General features: G+C 37.8%; 1 protein-coding gene across 13 annotated transcripts in view; it reads right to left on the reverse strand.

Moving 5' to 3' along the window:
- stxbp5l (syntaxin binding protein 5L) overlaps positions 1-21,935 on the reverse strand; it is a 117,656-nt gene that overhangs the window by 12,434 nt on the left and 83,287 nt on the right. For 4 of the 13 annotated variants that reach the window (XM_088414335.1, XM_088414333.1, XM_088414338.1 and 1 more), the window contains 5 exons: positions 21,335-21,403; positions 19,706-19,771; positions 12,492-12,596; positions 8,026-8,079; positions 4,898-5,077 (listed from right to left, as the gene is read on the reverse strand). In XM_088414335.1, the coding sequence (XP_088270461.1) occupies positions 4,898-5,077; positions 8,026-8,079; positions 12,492-12,596; positions 19,706-19,771; positions 21,335-21,403 (474 nt within the window). The remainder of the gene's footprint in view (positions 1-4,897; positions 5,078-8,025; positions 8,080-12,491; positions 12,597-19,705; positions 19,772-21,334; positions 21,404-21,935) is intronic. The other 9 variants (XM_088414341.1, XM_088414339.1, XM_088414343.1 and 6 more) reach the window with 7 other exon arrangements.

Consider the following 21,935-nt stretch of genomic DNA (forward strand, 5'->3'; position numbering starts at 1 on the left):
GGGAGAGAGAGAGAGAGAGAGAGAGAGAGAGAGAGAGAGAGAGAGAGAGAGAGAGAGAGAAGGGGGGGGGGGGGGGGACTCGTGATCCGCTTTCATATTTATATTATGCACTGATGGATGTGTGAGGGCGTACACTCGACTGGTTTGAAAGCTTCTTCAACATCTGGCCATATACGGAGCTTCTGAGTCACATCAACCCAATGCCATCTATTTTTTAAACATTTCAGTAGCCGGAATAAGTTTCAGTAAAATGTACACTGTACAGACAGCCCTTCGTTCAGATGCGATCTGCACACATTTTTTTCGAGTTTAAGCAGTCAAGCATCTCAATTAATTACCATTTTGTTGTTTCAGTATGTTAACGGCCTTGAAGTTCATTTGATTTTTTAAAAAATAATGTTTGCTGCAATAATGCCGGCGCTGCACGTTTTCACTGCAGGAACGGAACTCCGTCAAAGGCCATGGACCACCTGTAAATCATGATGCACGCACAATTTCATCTCGAATATCTTTTGATTAAAAAAAAAATGCCCCTCTTCGATATGAGAACCTGTGCATGAACATCTTTACTATCTGCTTTGACTAAATAGAGATGTTGCTCATCTTTAAATCACAAGCATGGAATTGGTCCGTTGAGTGCGGCTTCCCCTGCCATTTCCCTCCTCTGTCTTTTCACCAGGAATACAGGCCTCATTAACATCAGCCTCCTCTCTACCACTGCTTGTTGACCTTCAATTATTGCAGTGATCCTGCTGGCTCTTCGCTGTGGCAAGGCAGCGTGACAGATAAACAACGCGGCTAAATGTGGCAAATACTGTGGATGAGCCCACGTGTAATGGCCTCATCTGAAAAGCATCTGTTCACACGCAACATACGGGGGAGGACAGGGTACACTTAATTTTACATGCTGTTTTCAAGAACACACATTTAAGACACCTGGGATTATGTTTATGCAAATATAAAAACGGATTATTCCTGAAAGTAACACGGGCAAACAAAACACGGATTTTTGTGTATCTTCTTTTCATATTTTTTTTGTATACACTGTAAAACAAACTGTATTCATCCCGTTAAATAGCTCAGTCTGAACCATGGTCATTCTTGGGTTTAAATCACAGCTGGACACTCAGTTCCTTCAACTCAAAATGTTAAAATCCATCTCTGTGTAAATCGAGGGGTAACCCAAGTCTCTGTTCTAGTGCTGTTTCTCTTCTTCATTACTGTATTTTCCGCAGTATAAAGCCTTCAATCTTCTCAGAAGCTGACAGTGAGTTTTCATTTTGGGGGGATGGAAATATAAAATAACTTACTGTTATGTAAATTCTGCAATTTTTACCTCTCCATTTCAGTTATGAATGCATTTTTTACAGTTAAATTTCATAACTTTCTGCTTTCTGAAATTTTGATATGCTATATATGCGTCAATTTTGAAGCAATCTATATGGAGCAAGGCATAAAATCCTTGTTTTTTTTAAAAGAAAGTGCAATTTGATAAAAAATAAATGCAGAAACTGTTTTTAAATCAATAAAACAATATATCTGAAGGGTTTTGCTTGAAATGTGAGTTAAAAAAAATAATATATATAATATATAATAACCAAATTATAAGTATATCGTTTTAAACGTTTCATTTAACTTGGCATTGATTTAAACAGTATTGTAATCTAGAGGTATTTTTTTTCTATTCATCAGATATTACTTTCCACAAATCACCTTTATTCTTATAATCTGATTGAAAAGTTTGACTGATTTATCTGATTGTTTTGCTGACATTCATTTAGTGCAGCTCCATCTAGTGGAGGCATAACGCAAACCAGCCACTAATGTAGCTTCTATTCTATGTGCCCTATAGTGCGGTGCACCTTATATATAAAAAACAGTATTAAAATAGGCCATTTATTGAAGGTGAGCCCTATAGTGCGGAAAATATGGCATTTACTTTTACTTGACCATACTGTTTGTAAATCAAATGTAATAGCTTCACAGACAGCTCAACTACCACTTTCCATTTAAAGGAAATCTGAACCTGGTTTGCATTCAACCAATCGCAAACAGTGAACAGTGATCAAACAGGAAATTTTCCTTCCATAGTCAGTCATTCCACAGTTTGAAGTTGACATTGCATTTCTTCCTCAATGGCCTTTTCCAATTCGACAGTGAAAATCTTTCTCGGTTAGCATACTTCCATATATGCAAAATATGCTTCCTTTCAACCCCTGGGCTGTTGAAATAAAATAAGCATTGCATCTTGTCCAGGAGCCCATCCATGAGTCAATCACTTATTCAGTAGCTTGAATGGCTCCTGGTCATTTAAGAATTCTGCACATTACATTCAGTGCTACTCACAACCTCCACACCTCCTGACATTTGTCGCCATGACAGTCGTTTTTTTTTCAAATGTCGGACAGAAAATCCCTTTTTTAACTCTGAAACTAGAATCACTACCATGATTTTCATATCATAGTCTGACACTATGACACCTGTGATTAACTTTTGCTTATCTAGATTACCACTGCATTGCTTAGGATGTTTGCGCTCCAACCTTGCTTTGTTTTTGTTAATAAATGATAGAAATTAACCAAGTACCAGAAGTTGCTTCTGGTTCCTATTACACAACATCGCAACCTGTCTGATAAATGCCCAAATCGTAAAAATAGGCGTTTAATTTTTTAATCTTAAAAATGTTTTACGTTGCTTCTTTGTTTTCTATTGTCAGGAAAGTGAACGAATGCAAGCTGTAAACCTGGAACACAAATAGGATAAACACAAATGTGCTTGTACACACTTGCGCACACACCTGTGTACACTTGCATGCACATTGGTGTACACACTGGCAAATAACCCGCTGGGTCACTTCATTCAAAGATGCCGCGGATCAAAGTCAATGTGCCAATACAACGAGGGAAGGGAAAATGTCAAAATGCCAGGGTGCAAATCAAATTTGACGTCCTTCTATTCATCTCTTTTATGTGTGCACGCCATAGGAGGCTTTTGAAATGTGGCCAGGCGTCGTGTGAATTTTATAAAACAGAACATGTACCTAAATCGAGCAGAATACGAAAAGAATGTGGGTGAAGTTTTACTTTAGTGACTTTTATTTCCCACATATGAAAGGTGATGATTCTTTTTTTATGTATTAATTGGGCTGTCAGATTAACAGATGAATTGTGATCAATTATTTACAATCATAAAGTGTTATTTTGTCATCATGTAAATCTAATTTTTAATCTTGAACTTTAGGCTTTCTGTATGGTGATTAGAATGTGTTTGTGAGTTAGTTGTCAAGTGGAAAAGAAAGGAAAATAAAGGTTGATCACAACCTGAACTGAGACTGATTGGTTGTCATTATTTAGCATAACCTGATAGGGCAATTGCTATTCAGAAGCAGAAGGAAGACATGAAAATGGAAGATGAGAGCCGTTGATTTGATTGATGGTCCATTTAACTTTAAAAACGCCACGACGACACCTTTGACAAAGGTTGAGTGATATGCAATAAGGAGGAGCATGCTTACCACAGAAGCTGCTCTGGTTTAGCCTACCACATAAATGCAAAGCACCCATTTGTGACTGCGGCCACAGCTAAAAATTGCAACAAAGATGCTAATGTTGCAAGGCATTACAAAACTCTTTGCGAAACTTAACTCGAGAACACTCCGTGTTTAGAGCAAGTCTGTGACAGACAGGATGGAGGATGTTTTATTTTTCATTCATTTCTAATTATTTGGCAATTGACCATTCATCCTAATAGTTGAAACTAAAGGTTGCAGCGAGCATCTCAAACACAGCAGTAGGTAAACCGTTACATCAATGTCTGTTAAAATGATTGAAGACAATGTCCTCGATAATTGAAGGAACTTTTTTGTTGTCTAGCTTTTGAGCTTCCATGATAACACAATGCACATATAGATTTTTTACAGATCTTGTTTGATTTATGCCCCATTTAAAAAATATTTTAGCACTGTAAATATATATATATATATATATATATATATATATATATATATATATATATATATATATATATATATATATATATATATACTTGTGTTGTATACAAAAGTATGCAGTAAATCCACCCCTAAGACAATAATCGTGTGAAGTCTAGTATACAGTGTACGTTAAATATGTGTATGTCAATAATGTCATATTCATATATATTTTCATAGACTGTAGACTTTGTTACTTTCCTGAATTGATATGTTGTTTCCAACCAAGTTATTGAGCGTTCCTATATTACCAAGCAATGACTGGCATGACTGAGCAAAGCAGCAAGGAAGTTTGATTACTTTTTAGAGTGACAAAGGTCTACAATTGATTTCTAACAACATCAAATTTACTCAAACTATGCCCGCGGCTACGTCTGCAGAGTTAATTTTCTTCATATTAGCATTTGATAGATGCAAGAAAAAGAAAAAGTAAGACAGTTCTTGTACAACACAAATATTTCAAGCCTGTAAGTAAGGCAAGCATCACAATGCAAGGGACATTTCTTGCATTCCTGCCATAACTTGTTATTTAGGTTTTTTATGCTAAAGCAAGCTGTAAAGGCAGAGTGAGGTTCAGGAAGCAGGGAGAATAATTATTGGCTTATTAACAGGATTTTCGAGAAATACTGTACAAAATCAATGTGATATTAAATTTCTCTGTATGCATGTACAGTACACTACATATGAACAAGTTAAAATATGAAATCAATCATCTTTTTCCCTTCAACTTTCCTTCTCAGCTTCAGCAGAATAATCGAAAAAGCTCGCTTTCAATTATTCAGCGCCGCAACTTGCATTAGCATGATCTTTTACCCCATTCCGCCAGGGTGAGAGGATAACATGCACTTTTCGTAGGGAAAGGGATGTTAGAGAGGTTTAAGGATGGGAATCGGGAAGACAAGCACACACCTTCAGTGTGGGACACAGGCAAAGAGATCTCCATGCAAGCAGCAGACTGGGCCTTGCGGAATGGCGGTCGGCCAGGGCCTCTGCGGGCAAGCCGTGGCCCCTCGGGACCCATCGGGACGCGAGGCTTTCCCGCCGTGCAGGGCTGGGAGGTGGGGCTAGTGCAATGTCCATTGACATGATCTGTAATAACGGCAAAGCGTTAGGAGGCGAATAAGGTCACGTTCCAAAATTTGTTTGCAACCTTAATATCCGTCTACATAAGCCACGTGGAATCGAATACACGGGATGTTGCAATCAAATGGCTAAAACGTGCTCTCACCTCTACTGAATTCAATTGAGCGTCCCCAGATTACCAAACAAGACTTGTGATGACGGATATTTGGTATTTTTCACAGCATGACAGGAGCAAGCGGTGTTAAAAGGATATATGGTAGTAAAAGGGGAAAGGTGAGTTAAGTATGAGCAGGAAAGAGAAACAGGGATAACACAAGAGGAAACTAGAAAAGACAAAACAGGCTTGTTTCATGTCTATTTTGCTCTGTATTGTTTTTTTTCTTCCTGTTATCAGTTTTGAGCTCAAGGCCTGGCGATTGTCAATTGCCACAGCCTTACGTCTGATTTGATATCATATCTGGTCTTTGGCCTCTTTGTTACTTACTGGCATCGCAGCTTCACACAGCTTCCCTCAGGGGCGTGCGGGGCTTGTTGCGGCCTTAATTTATGTCCACTGAAACTGTGCGTGCGCAAAGTATTTGGTTTCGAGTCAAACCTTTTTCTTCCCAGGATCTTGGTGCTCAGCATCATTAAAATAAGCAGAGCGCATGCTTGTAAATAACAGTTCAGTCTCTGAAACATGTGACAGCCATTAGTCAAATAAGTGCATAAATCACTACATAAAACGTAAGATGTTTTTTTTTTCTTCTTCTTAAATGGCCATGTACTAAAGTTAGCCTGGGAACCAGACTCATCTTTGTGCCAGAAAACAAATCTGGCAGAATTTTCCGAGTCGGAGCAAAAAATAAATAAATAAATGGGCTAGTCTAAGACTTACGTCGATGTTACAGTCAAAGTTCGATGGTTCATGGTGTCATAAGCATCACCGTGCCTGGTCATTTTAATAATGAGTTTAATTCTGAATGAAACAAACTATTGTCTCTCCCACACATCTCTTTGAATGTTATGAGGAAGACATACTTTGTTCCGACTCCGAAGAGTGATGTTACGTTGCTTGTCAAGAATATGTCACGGAAAATAAACAAATTGAATTGCACGGTTTATTTTGAACCGCCCATGGGAGGTTCTCCATTCCCGGTTTATTTCAGAAAGTGGGTGTAGCTTGCAATACAATACAATATCCTAGTTAGGGTTATTTATTTATTTTTATATTTAAAAAACAAAACAAAAAACGGCCATGTACGTTTACGATGTTATGCCTGGGTCACCTAGCAAAAAAATAAAATAAAACAATAAGATACGGAGCACCTTACATCATGACAAAAAGATCCTTCGACTAGCTGTAAGTCGATGTTTCATCAGGGAAATTATGAAAACATTTTACGAAGCTTGAAAAGTTATTTGTGTTGCTTTAAATCTTATTATGACAACTTTAAAGTATGTCATAATAATTTTGTTGATTTTACACCTTGAGCAACCAAAGCGTTTTGGCAATATAATGTTCCAATGCATTCACTGTTTTACTTCCATGAGTTGACCAATTTTTTTCTTTAGGTGCTCTTTTGTGGATGGAGCCAACTTCCTATCACATTATGTCCTTTGTCACGCCAAAAACCTTAATTGGCTTCACTTAATTGGCTTAAAACAAATTGACCTAATTGCTACAAGGTAAGACTGATCAATAATGTCCTGAATTTGAAAAAAATCAATTGATGGCTTCACAAGTCACGACCTTCCATTTTTTTTACAGTACTCTTAATTTTGACACTTTTAACATGACATATAATCTATATTTTTGAAAGGATGAAAAGCAACTACGGTATGTGGCAGCTAAGTCTGTGTGCAGCACATCGACGAAAACCTGCAGGTAACACGGAGTCAATAAATTTCCCACCATCATGACTGCGGGTTTAAAAGTAAGATTTCAAACAGGCACAAGACAGACTCATTTCGCCAACAGCAGTAGGCAAAAACATCCACAGGAAACTGGTGTAGAGAATGCAGAATGACAATAAAATCTCAGTGGAAAGGCATCATTCATCCTCACACTCAAATTGAGAAAATACTTAGATGTCGCTCAAAACAAAATCTATAAAATATTTGAGGGGGGTCGACTTATCAGCGAGGCAGGCTTGTACTCTGAGATCCTTTCGGTTCTTGTCGGGTCATTGTCTACGTCTCTGTTGATGTCCAAGTGTCGTTGTCGATTATCTTTGTTTTCTATCGTCTTTATATGAACATTTATTTTCTCGCACACCCTGCTTTCCTGCTTCTGGGCTCACATCGTCTCCTATCATGTTCAGCCATAACGGGGTTTGACTGTGAAATTTGCACCTGCACTTTTGTTATGACTGCAAGAAAAAAAAAGTGTTATTACAGCATCTATAGGCACTTGTATTGTTTGAAAAGCAGGGGTTTGGAGAAGAGACAACATGTGATATCCCGCAGAGGCAGCGCAAAAGGAACCCACAATGATGTAGATGCACTTAGACATGTATAGCGAGAACGTTCACGTTGCTGTTAAAGAAGAAAATGATCCAGTTACAATGAGCCAGCCAGGCAGTGCGTGATCCATTCACTGTCGAGCAACGCTGTCAATGGAGGAAAGATTGCCAAAAATAAGCGGATGGACCAGTCAAGATAAGGTGAGAGAAAGCTTCATGTCCAAATAAGAGTTATGGATTACGAGTCACCTTTGTAAACACTTGCAAAATGTAGAAGAAATGAGAATAGAAGATTAAAATCAAATCATAGGACACCGATGGGTAGAAAATGGGCAAACACGTCAGGCCGTCTGGTTAAAGAGGAAAGAGTGACAAGGAAACTGAAAGAAAGAAATTGTACTGGGAAAAAAATAAATAAAGCAACACAAAAGCCTAGAAAACACGACAAAAGTAGAAACCGAATGAGTCAAAGGAACAGACGTGAAAACTGTTGGCTTTCGCCTACCGTACCAAGATCGGTCTTAAGATCTGTTGGCAGACTTAACTTTCTGCCGGGCCCCTTTACTGAAACAAAGGAATAGGAAACAAAGCAACAGTTAATCCCTTCAAAAAATAAATAAAACAACAGAAAGAAATTAAATAGAACACAAGGAAGACTAAATAGCAATCAAACAAGGGTACAACAAAAACGAAAAGGAAAATCATTCAACCTGAGCATGCAAAATGCTGCAGGTGCAGATTTTTAAATGCATGCTGCACTGGAGTTCCTCATCAGCGATCCCAACAATATTGGAGAATCATGATATCTTATTTGCCATCATGTTAATAGGCCGAATGAATAATCAGCGAAGCAAGTGGATCGGGTTTCTTTAGAGTCAGTACAAGCGGTTTTCACTCTTGTCAAGCTGCAACAAGATGAAAAGGAAGCATTATACTGACAATTATACCGTCTTCAATTTAACGTTTCATTGGTTTGCAATGAGCCCTCTTTTGCTTACAAATCAGGATGAACAGAACGTCTGACAAGGAAGCCCAAAAAACAAAACAAAAAAAAAAAACTAATTTGAGCAGGGGTCAAAAAGAACAAACGGTGGGGCTAACTAAAGAACTTGTAAATCACATTTTGCAAGCATTTAAGTGTAAGTACTAAGTAGTAGTAACTTGAGATGACATGATGAATTTTCCAATGAAAACAAAAACTGTTTTAGACAGGATATGGCTTATTGAATACAACTTGAATAAGTTTGAATATGTCTGCTTCTGAAGCACATCTTTCTTTGTGTGAAGATGGCCTTGTCGGGAGCTCGATATTGAAGAAAGAAAAATATCCAGTAATTGCTTGACTGTGGAGGATTATTAGACCTTGAATTAAAATGACTCTTTTGAGCAGAAGGCTCCTTTGTGGCTTTCGTGATAAACCGCCTTGACCAGATACTGCAGCATTCAAAATACAGCAAGAGGTCTTGCATAACAAAGTTGTGATGTAAAATGTTTTGAAAAACCTACAGGGGTGATTGCTTTTGCTTAAGAAAATTCATATATAGTCATCACCTTTTAGTCGTCACCACATTTTCAGTTGCTGTTGTTACATGATTGATTCATATCGATCATTCCTCTGTGGATGCTGTTTTATGAGATCTTCTTGATAAACTATCAAGCAGGTATTAACACATTAGCGCATCATGAATATGATGGATGAATGGTCAAAAGATGTCACAAAATTTGGCCAATTGAAGGTCTTTCCAGAATTGGAGTATATTTTACATCCCACCCATCAAATTTTAAATAATCTACATCATAGGTTTCAAACTCCAGTCCTTGAGGGCCAGTATCCTGAATGTTTTTGAAAGCTCTCTTTCAAACACACCTTATAAGTGATTAGGATCATTTTAAAGCTCCTGTTAATGAACTAATCATTTGAAAAAGATGTGTTGGGAGAGGAAACCGGAAAACATGCAGGATACCGGCCCTCGAGGACTGGAGTTTGACACTTACGATCTAAACTAAGAGAAAATGATTCTTGAAAATAGTTTTCTTTTACTAAATACGTAATGATATTTTTCCCTGCCCCACACCCTAAAATGATCAAATTGAATCTCCATTGAAACTGTTGAAATGAAATTCAAATTTTGTTTTTTTGGTATTATTTGTTTCATAACGTTTCAGATAATAATTATTATTCATTTAACGTGTGTCCCAAAACATACATGCAACCCCGTTACTATAACCTTTTTGGCATTGTAGAAGAAGAAGAAAACAGTGACTCACATGATACGCTGGACTTGAGATCATCAAACAGTTTTCCGAAAGAATAGCTAGCGCAATGGTATGCGCTCTCTTCTATCATATTTTTATAAAATAGTTAGCCTTACTTGAATGTCTCACTATGTCACGTAATCCTGTTATTGTATATACTCAGAACAAGACAATTTCTTTACAAAGTTTTCTAAGTTGGTTTGTCAGCTTGGTCAGCAGTGCAAGTTAGCTAAACAGAGAAACAGCTCCTACTGAGAAAAAGCTAACATTAGCGCAGATTTACTGTTACTGTGATTACAGTAAAATGTATTTATTCATAAAATCAAGTAATAAAAAGTGTCGCAATGATCTGTAAAACGTACTAATGAAACCTATAATAGATGACCATTACTGATTAATTTGTGGCAGAAAAATCAGAAAAGTGAAGGTTTACTATTCAAGAATTTTCAAACCAAAATGTCCTCCAATTCTGAAATGGCCCTGCACCGTACAGTAATACGCACGGCTGCAATAACTAAACCCTTGTGCAATATTTTGACCGTTTTTGGGTGAGTTTTTCTATATCAATCTGGCAGTATTTTAGCCAAGGGATGTCACATGTGTGATATTTTGCAGGTTGTCTCCATTTGGGTGAAATTTCAGCTTCCTAGTGTCTTGGGACAAAATCCCGCACAAGGCTGAAATAACTTCATATTAATTTTTTGATTAAAGAACTCATGTTGGCACCAAAAATCAAATTTCATGAGCAACAGCAGAAGAGACAAGATAGTGAGAATACTGTAATTACATAAAATTCTACGTTGCACGTGACAATATTAAAACGCCACGTTGCGTGTTGTGAGCGAATACGGTTTGAGAGTGGTTGAAGTGGAGATGCCATGATAAACAATGTGGACTGCGAAGCACTAAAGGACAAAGAAAATCCCACAAGAACGCAAGCCCCCCCCCCCCCCCCCCCCTTCCCTTCCTTGCCGCTATGAAGGGACCTATAGGTCAAAGTTCATACAGATAAAGGAGTAGTGAGACAGGCACCTGCACGAAAGTATGAAGGACACTGACAACATTAGAACAGTCGACTTCGACAACACATGGCCCCTTGGATGAAAGACCGTTTGAGCATTCGTCTACGATACACTTTTTTTTTTCCTCACTAGTAAGACACTTCAGAACACGGGTGGAACAAAATGGTGAGCACAAGTATAGCAACATTTTTACATAGTAGTGAGACAACTTTGTTTCTAACGATGCAGAAATTCGCACTAGTTGACATCTGTGCACTACTAGTGTAGTTATGAGATTTTAACTAGTCGTACTAGTAGCATCGCCGAGTTTGGTGTCATAAGCAACATTAGTCCAGATAGTATGCCACAGTTGCCCTGCTAGTGCTGCACATGGATTTTAAGATGGATTTCATGGAAACTGAATAAATGCTCAAACGGCTTCATGGAGTGCTGCTTGAGCGCTGATTTGAAATTCTTTATATCTCGCAATACTCTGCAGAGAACTATTAGAATGACAAGAGTACTTTTGAACAACAACTGTCTTGCAAGGCTTTTTTTTTTTCACTTATGCACACTGTATATGATGCAGAGCCATGGCATACTAGTAGGAAAACTACATTATTAGTGAGGCAAAAATTGCCTACTGGTTGGAAATAGTCGCATTACTAGTGCAGCACAGCAGTTTAGTAGTAGCCCATTGCATGCTAGTAGACTATAACTAGTCGTGCAAAAAAAGCATTACTAATTAGACACAGTCATGAATTGTCCTACTCGTGAGAATGCAAAGCACAGAATACTAGTACAGGGACCACAATGTGGCTGCTGAGGACATTGAATGCTCTAATGCACAGGTGTCGAACTCCAGTTCTCGAGGGCCGGTATTCTGCATGTTTTCGAAACTTCTCTGTCGAACACACCTGATTCAAATGATCGGGATCGTTTTAGAACTCTTGCAGAGCTTGCTAATAAACTAATCGTTTGAATCAGGTGGGTTGGGGTGAGAAAACCAGAAAACATGCAGAGATCTGGCCCTCAAGGACTGGAGTTCGACACCTATGCTAATGGCTTTCCATACTCATGTGTACAGTGGTATGTGTGTGTATGATGGCATAAAAATTGAACTTGTTTTGTTTTGCATGTCATAGAATCAAATCCAGCATGGCCTACAACATGCATTCATTTAACTTTTAGTAAGTTAGTTCATTTGCATAAGTCTTGAAACCTATGGAATTCCATTGCTGTAATAGCGTAAAAAAAAGGGGGGGGAAAATCCCTCATTGTTAAAGCTGGTTTCTGTTTTGCTTTTAATTTCTTTTTAGGTTTGGGACTTTATCATCAGTTAAAAATGAAACAAAAACAAAACTGCAAACACTGTTTCACGAGACACATCTATGTGGTCCAAATCGCACTCAATGGGAATCTAAAAGTTGACTTTAGGAACTTAATTTAAACGGTATTCCAGAGATAGAGTAAAAAAAATATTTAAAGGTATGATTTTTTTTCGTCCATAAGAAAGCCTGCTTGCCTATTTTAAAACCAAATGCATATTTTGAAAGTGTCACAGCTCACAGTGCCAAAACCCCCTTAGCATGCATGATTGGTGCAACATGGAACCAGACACCCGTCCCACTTGCCGTTGCCCACTTGATTGTTGCATATGGAGCAAAAGCCACAAACAGACGTCTATGAGGCAGATCCGTCACACATCCCTCCTCTTACCATTGTCCAATAAGTAAAAGACTGGACTGCAGTGGCTGGCTCTCAGACTGGCCACGGGCTCTGGCAGGATGCGTGGGTCATTGTGAAGGGAGGTTGGGTAATGAACTGGAATAGGAGATCCAACAAAACAGACAAGACTTTTCAGAGCACAAGGGAAAGGTTCACATAATGGGTGAACTTGGGAAAAGAGGGGCTTGAGAACATCATTAGGAGGTCATTCATTGCCAGAAATGTTGATATCATGTTTATGGGTTGACAAAACATCAATTCTTGACAAGGGGGGGTTAAACAGAGATAGAAGAAATATCGTGTTTACATCATGTTTTATTTCTGGCGCCTGCTGGAAAATCGGGTCACTAATGACAATGCACATCCACTCAAACTAAACAAAAAAAATGGCGTAAAATGTTTTACAAAGGAGAATCTATAACACAATTTAGTAATAAATTGCTTCATGTTCCAATTTTCATAATTCCTCATATATAAGATGCACTTTTTCTCCCAGAAATGAAAGCATCCTATAAACGGTAACTTAAAGATGAGGTTGTTTTTTTTTTTTTTTTTAGACTATTCGAGGAAGATTGATCTGTCAGCAACATAAGCTACGTTTTGATGCATAAATTTGCATTTTTATATTGATCGTACTCTTATTTACAATAATTACCATAACAATACAAACTAGAGGGCGGACATGAGTTGGCTGTTGCAGCTCACGTTAGCTGAGGTTGTTAAGGCATAGTGTTCAATAAAAGAAGCGAGCAGACTGAACCAATGTCCGAGTCCATCCTTGTTCACACACAAGAATATTACTAAAACCGAAAGGATCATGCAATGCTTATGATGTCTCCATCTGATTCAATCAAGATTTTCTAACAATATGTATTCTATATGACTCATTTAATAATTGTGATCTTTTGGGATATAAACACACAATCAAAAACTTGGTGAAAAATGGATGCTGCACAACTTCGAGTATTCATGGTAAAATGACCTTGAGCTGTAAAAGGAAAAACACTTGCTTCGGGCACATTCAAAGTTACACTGGCGAGATGTTCACTGACCACTTACAATGAGGGAAATCTCAAACACACTTAACGCGCAACAAATACATAACTTACAGATATGAACGCAAGAAAATATCAAGAATCTACAAAGATGAGATTTATTCTATTTTGACAGTTTTTTAAGCTTTGCCAAAGTGTTGGTGCATCTTATACACAGTAAGATAGGAAATACCAGAATTTGACCCCCAAAATTAAGGGTGCATCCTCTACACAGGCGTGTCCTATATTTGAGGAATTATGATAAATTGCTGTTAGTTTGAAAAGAAAAATGAAGAAAGACTTGCTGATACTTGCAGAAATAATGCTAAAACTGCACATACGCCCATTTGAATTGTTGCATCCACACTGTCCAAACGTCCATTTCAAGACCATATCCAATAAATTCTCAAGCGCGCACAAATCCAGGATGCCGCCATTTGTCTCATTTTTCCAGCATTTATAGCAAATAACAATAAGCACAAAAGCCACTAAACCCAATATTAATAATTCACCACTTACAATGACAGCAAGGATTTAACGTTAGGACATTTTTTTTTGTCAATAATTATTGGTCTGTACGACTTGTAGGAATATAAACAAACAAAAAAATATGCATAGCTCTGCCAAGAAGGTTCACAACAGAATAGAACCTCTCATGCAATCCAATTGTTTCTGTCATCATCTGACAAGAGAAAAGTCACAGAGGTAAAACAATGATGCGCATCAATGCCGCCCACTCATACATCTTTGTAAGAAGAAGCAGTTGAAGCTCAGAGGCTTGAAATACCTCTCACATGCCGGTGTAGATTCGTGACTGCAGCTGTTGGCTAAATTTGGATTTTGGTGAAGGTAGGTGGTTGTGGTGCATAAAGGGAGCCATTCTCCGGAAGGACCTTGTTACTTCGGAGAAACATCATTACCATAATTATTTAACATAGGCACATCTATGCAAAGGTGGACGAAAAAAGATGAAATCCAATTACCACTGTAAAAATTACACGCTTAATTCAATGCATCACTCATAAAGACCTTCCAGCAATTTAAATGACCTGAAATACAGTACGCAACTGTCATAAATTAACCCTTTAAGTGCCAAGCATTATCTGAAAAGGCAACCGCTCGAGTGCAAGCCGATTTCCAGCATTTTGGCGCATCCTTCAAGGCTGACAGAATATTGTATTGTAAAGACGCTGTAGAGATTGATGGTACCATTGAAAGATTGGTTTCCATTCCTTACCTTACATAGAACAGAAAGTAAGATTCTACCTTAATCTGTTCTTTAGTAATCAATGTTTAAAAATAGACCATTTGAGTGACACTAAGCAATATTGGCAAAATCCTTGCACATACACACTTTGACACAAATATTTTTTTGTTGCATCTGAAACATCGCAACAGTCCTTCCCTTGGATAAAACATGAACAAAAGCAGTGAAAATGTGTTTTTGATGGCAAATTAACTGTTTGTGTTTTTATATAACTCCATTACAACAGTGCTCGATTGGCATGTAATCAAGAGGAGCACCTGTGTCACGAGTGTCATCTATCCATTCATTAAAATAAAAAAAAACTGTTTTACATGATGAAAATTCTCGTCCTTGGCACTGAGAGTTGAAGAAGTCATTTAACCCTCGTGCACACTTTTTGCAAACTATACACATTGCATTTTTCCCCTAATCTTGGAAATGCTTTTAAAGGCGTAATAATTAAAGTTACTTGTGAATATTTTTTTTCTTTCAACCTCTCAAATTGTTCAGTGGCATCAGTTCTATCCATACATATGTAGGTTAAACTTATTGACACCCACAAAAAAAATGAAAAATGGTATGTTCTGTTTTTGTAGTCTGTGACATGAAGATGTCAATTTAAGACATAGCCATCAACTTGTCCCTACCGCCACCTACTGTCTTGAGGTGAAACACAAGTCAATAAATAATTTTCTGTTTGCTGACATAGTTTGAAAGGCACTCAACAGAATGTTGCAAAAATCGTAGGAAAATCAATGCAGTAAATCCTTTTAAAATGCATCTAATTTTTTTTTAAGTATAATGGTTTTATAGGGTCAAAAATTTGGGCAATGATTATTTTTGTATACAAAATATCGCACGTCTAGCTACAATCTTATAGAAATGAATCGTTGCATTTTGAAAGTTTACATGTTTTCATCATCTGCTGGAAATTTCAGCTCCCTAGTGTTTCTTTTTTCATTGAATCTTCCATGATATCATAAAAAAAATCAAAGGAATTTCCCTAATTTGTCACATAATGCCACAAGGGTTCAAATGAATGATCCTTTTCATGAAACTGAACAGGTGACGTTATTTCTGCACACTATCTTCCTTTCGTGACATGCTAACAGCTAAATATATCCTGCCAGGCAAAGCACAGCTCAGTGGCATGTCAGCTTATTAGCCCATCTCCTGACTGGGTCTGGCCCTGCTATATTAACAGCCAAACATGGTGAAAAAGCTCCTTCAAACAATGGCACTGGCACGGGAAAAACAAGGCTAAAATTATGAGAGGGGGCTGGCAAGAGAAATGCAAGGAGGAAGAAGAAAAAGGAGGAAGAAGAAGTGGGGGGGGATTAGGATGATGGCTGCATTATGAAATAAACTTTGGCTTCTCTAATATGGACAACAGAAGGAACAGGACAACAATATAGCCACATGCAGAGGTGGACTTTAATGCTCACCAGGAGGCAGGAGGATAATCCTGATCAGATAAAACATTTCATCCGTCTCAGTTTGCATGACTACCATCCACTTTGTACAATCGCTTCATTTGAAAATGACCTTTTTCACATCACAGTTATCAGACTGCCAAGAAATAATGAGCAATTCTTTTTCATCTCTCATTTAGTTTGCATCTGTCCTTAAGAGGCCCAACGGTATCCTCAAGTCGAATCATAACAATAAGAAATTGAATAATAGAAGGCGGAACTAGAAAGGAGATTTCTTTTCTTGGTTGTCGCGTCCTAACATATGAGCCAGTTTTATTGTTTTAAATATAAATGTAGGTGACCGAGCCCCTATCGAGCAAGATCATTTTCATATACCAGAGTGAAGGTGTGTGACAGGTATTTATATATATATATATATATATATATATATATATATATATATATATATATATATATATATATATATATATATATATATATATATATATATATATAACAATGCTACATTATATAATTACCGTATTTTCCACACTATAAGGCACCCCTAAAAGCCTTAATTTTTTTTAAAAAGTTGATGGTGCGCCTTATAATCAGGTGCGCCTTATATATGGATCAATATTGAGATTGGGATTCATAGATGGGGAATGAACTGATAAAGTAAGCTTTACCTGTTTCTTTTGTGTGTTTGCAGTTGAACAAGGTTGGTCATACTGACTTTGAGTTATTATGCTATTGAGAGTTTAGAGTTATTATTTGAGTTATTATTGTTATCACTTTGAGTATTGCTATATTGTGATCGAAAAAGTTTTAAAATATGTCATTAATTGAGAGTGTGCCTTATAATCTGGTGCGCCTTATATATAGAAAACGTTTTAAATATGTCATTAATTGAGGGTGCGCCTTATAGTGCGGAAAATACAGTAATATAATATTGTCTATTGTATATGCATATACTAGACCGCCATTAATATACACACATAATATTACTCTTCATTACTTCTGCAGATGAGTTTTACTTGAAGAACAAAAAAAAGATAAAAAAAGGAACCAATTCCTACTTCAACTCCATTTCCTTCAAACCAAAACAAATGTAAGCGTTGATTGTTTTTGCTGTTATTGGGAAGGGCACGTTAGCGTGCTCGCTATCCTCGGGACACGTGCGCGCACACACTTGATAATGTGTCCACCCCCACTGTTGCCATGACACTTGGAGCTTCAATTACACACCTCACTTTGCGCCTCAAATTGCCTTGGCACAAATCTCCAGCTTATTCATACTGCTTGAGCTGGGCCACTCACGGCTTTCTCTCATCTTCTGCGGCGGACTCGAACCAACGTGCTCCGTCTGCCTGGCCCCTCAACACGCCTGGCCACCGAAATAGAGCCTTTGTAATACGTTTATCTATGATGTACAGTGGGACCGGTGTCATACGAAAGCCATGCAGCTGCCAAATTATCAGTGATCATGTTTCATATCCGGGGCAGAGCCATTTTGGCTGCTCTGCCTTTTTCTCCATCCACGGTCAATTTGTCCATGTACACATAACGCGAGTCGAGTGTTCTCGATAAAAGGGAGCAAACCGTTTACTCAGGGAATTAAATCGCTTTTAGATTTCAAAGTCAAGTGTTTGTATACACAGAAAAAAACAGCCTTCATATTTACCTTCAAAATTAGTCTAAAATCTCTTTCCGCATCACCGAGTCAGACTTTTCATTCCCTTTACAAGCAGAAGCAGTTTTCGGTAGGTGCAATGATGTCGGCATTCATGAGCCCCCCTCAATCCTACACACACACCCATTGACATAAATATCAATGGTACAACCGTTAAGAAACCATGAAGAAATGTGTAAAAATATGAACAAATGACATTGATTAAATGAATCACATGACTGTATTACAAATGCTATTCATTTCAATACAAAATGCAATTTAATGCAAAAGAGTACTTTTCAATGGAAAAGCTTTGCATGTACTAACATACACCAAAGGGAAATACCAGGCACAAACTAAAATAAAAACGAAAAAACATGCTGATATGAAAAAAAGACTAACATTAGCTAGCACGTTATCCAAAATCGCACATTGTTGGATCAACAAGCAAACTAATTTTGGGCATTTTATCATAGATGACAACATTTTTACAAAGAAAGTACAACTGACAGCCACTCGTGGGCCAGATTTTACAGAGACAGAACAACGTGTGTGTCACCTTCCTCACTACAAAATGTTATATCAACAGCGGCCAGGGGTGGCGCTAAAGATCAAGCCAAACAAAGCACAAATGAATGAACTGTTAAAGGATGAACCAGGTGATCCACAGACTGGTCCCGGGCCATGGACCCGCGGGAGGGGACTTCAGGTGTAGGGAACCATTAAAAAAACAAATAAATGAAAAAAACGAATAAATGAAAAGGAAAAAAATAAAGAAATGTTTTTTGAGCCTTTAGGACATTCAAACAGATTTAAAGGTTGGAAAACAAAACATAATATCATGGAACTTTTTGTGGTATTTTTAAATGATAAAAATTGCAAGATTAAAATTAGAGACCCAGCAAAAATCCAAGAAATGCAGTTCTCTTGAGGTGTCCAAACTTTGGCCCAGAGGTCATTTTGTGGCCCACCATCCATATTTTAAATGCAAATAAAAAAAAATGAAAATAATTGATAGCATGCGGTGTTAGAAATGCGAAAAAACAAGTGTAACTTGCCGCATCACCTTTAACAAAGCCTGGGCATAGCAGTTTTTCCTTTAAATAGTTACATTAAATAGACAACATGTAGTTACTTGCTTGCTTGATTTTTTGATTGATTTCTGCATTGTTTAGTAAGTAGAACAAGTAAGTAAAACAAAAAGCAATATGGTTAATCCATCTTTCTATTTTTCCGTATGCGGCCATCAGAGGGAAAACTTTGGACATCAACATGCTTTTTTTTCCAATTCGTTGAGTAGTGGGCTGATGTGTGTAAATGCATCTGACATGTTCGCTTCACTGCAGTAAAAATCCGATTTTTTTTCCATTTCTGTAAAGTCAAAATCAGGCGTTAATCCGTTTTCAACATGACAACAACAAAAAGCTTATATTTTCAGAACAGCAAACAGACCTGCAACAGACCACCGCACAGAATATCAAATAAAACACCCCCATCACAAGCAGAAAATAAATAAAACATGACTTTCTTTACTTGTCCAGCAAACAACTTGCATGGCAAATGCATTATGAAATCTCACGCTACACCAAACAAGCCCATTACGGACTTAACGATAAACCAACCGGGCAGGTAACAGCAGCGCATTTTCTTATACTAACCATCTTGTATTTTTTGCAGCCTTTTGCAATTCATTCGACATGTCAAAACACCGAGACGTGGCCAAAGGATCACGTGACGCAATTGCCTGGTTATCAGAGTATAACATCTGGATCATGGCATCAAGTACAGTATTTTAGCGTAACGTGATTACGGCGCAGTCACGCCAGTGAGTGACGGCTTACCTGAGGTGGGCGACTTGCTTCTCTCCATGTCAACAGACTGCTGGTTGTCAGATAGTTCAGTAAGGCCTGCCACAGCCCAATGACAGTCGAGAGGAAGAGAACATAGTATACAGACGCTCTGTGTGATTATTTTGCCATCGGCGCTTGAACACATTCAATTGTTGCATCTCGTTTAGTGTCAGCCACTCGGAGCCTTTGAGGGAAAATTATCACTCTTTTGGGATATTGATGAATATTGTCCATATTTTGAACAATGGCTTCATAAGTTATGTAATATTCATTTCTTTACAGGCACAGAGTGGCTAATATGGTGTGACCTGCACTACGGCTTGTTTAATATATCAAATGTTTTTAATTAGGACCATGAATCACGTCCCACCCAGCGAAAATTGGCTGAGGATACATTGAAAAGAAGTCTTTTGTGTCCGTCCGAAAGATGTCTGAATCTGGTTGAAAAGGCGTGATTTTGAAAAGACCTTCCTATACTTACTACTTCCTATGCTGACTTTTTGTCAACCTAATTATTAATTTTGGTATGAATACGTTTCAATACTGTAATTTATTCTGATGAAAACTGTGTGTTTTCTAAACCAGATGAATCCTCATTAATTTTGATTTAATTTAAGATCTTATTGTACGTATGTGCAAGGCACAAAATAATATTTTATCATTTTTACACAAGATTTGGACCATACCGATAGGCTAAACACCGCACAAATTTTAACTGTTTTTGACCAGATTTTATAGGCGAGATGCACTATTTTTAGGCTAAATTTGGATCACTTTGAATGGGCAACCACAGTACAGGATTTTCAAATACTATTTTTAGACCGCATTGAAAGTGCTAAACACCGCACAAATTTCAACAACTGTTTTTGGACAAAATGTTGACGGCATTTTATTAGGCTAAACACATTCCAGTTTGAAAGCACTATTTTTTTACTAAATTTGGAGCACATTGGATGGGCTAAATTTATAGAGGATTTTCAATGACACTGAACAGGCTCAAACACAACTCAGTTTTCAAGAATTTAGCACCAGATTCAGCCAAATATCAAACATCCAGAAGACATCTGGTGCTGGCTGGAATAGGATTGGCAACGGCAATAACTCAGCATCTGTAATAAGTAGTGCAAATGCCACACTGCAGTAACATATACAAACATTTAATTCCAAATAAAGACATACAGGATCGGGATCTCATTCCATGCATCATGCACAAGCAATTACTGAGATTTAATTTTTACTGCCCGAAATTTTGTTCTAGCGTCACCCAGAACACTCAGTTTTTGGACTCTTGTGTTGATTTTCAAAAAACAGAGTTCCTCAAAAGGATCGTATAAAATTCAAAACTGGAATGGACGAATAACAGAGCCCAAAGGAATGGCTGTGTCTGCACAGGACAAACCACTGGACATGATTGAAACGGGCAGCTGTGGTTGATTGGCTTAAATCAGTGATGATGCTTCATCATGGCGCCAGACACAGCCTGCTTCATTCCAAGCATCTCTTTGGTTTGTCTTGCTTATTATTCCCCTGGCAATTGTCTGAGCAAGCTTCACACGTACACACAGGAAAAAAAAAATATCACCAACACTCCGTATAACCTATCAGGTAGGTTTGACTTACTCTGGTAGGATGTACGGATCCTTTTCTTTGAATCGGAATAAAAGTTAGACAGGCCGCGCATGCAAAGCTCTGTCAGGCAGGCCCGCATGCCCACACCAGCAGCCACAGAGTCACCATTAGGTCGGAGAGAAAGAAAAGGAAGAGTGAAGAAGTCGTGGCAGGTGAGAGGTTTGTGAAAGAGTCAGTGAGCGTAAGAATAAGAAAAAAACAAAAACAGATCATTAAAGATGGAGGAGGAATTTTCAAAAGCAAGTGGAGGGATAATGAAGGGGGAAAAGAGGGGAAAGAGAAAAGAACACACGGTCTTAGAGTGTAAAAAAAGAAAGTGAAATCAAGTAGCAACTGAGCAGCAGAAACACTAATGTTCAGATGAAGTAAATAAAGGTAGAAATAAATCATAAGTGTACTATTAGCTAAAAGCAGCGTCAGAATTTTGCAGACGTATGGAGTAAGATCGCTGTCAAAACAATGTATGTGTGTTTAACAATTCGTATGAGTACCACTTTAAATTGTGTTGGACTGACATTGGACTGACAGGCTTATTACCGTAGCTTGTGACTCAGTTTGTATAAATTATAAATTGGTCCGTCACAATGTTTTT

This window comes from Hippichthys cyanospilos, chromosome 5 (genome assembly GCF_059441005.1).
Source record: "Hippichthys cyanospilos isolate Australia breed blue-spotted pipefish chromosome 5, RoL_Hcya_1.0, whole genome shotgun sequence".
Taxonomy (NCBI): domain Eukaryota; kingdom Metazoa; phylum Chordata; class Actinopteri; order Syngnathiformes; family Syngnathidae; genus Hippichthys; species Hippichthys cyanospilos.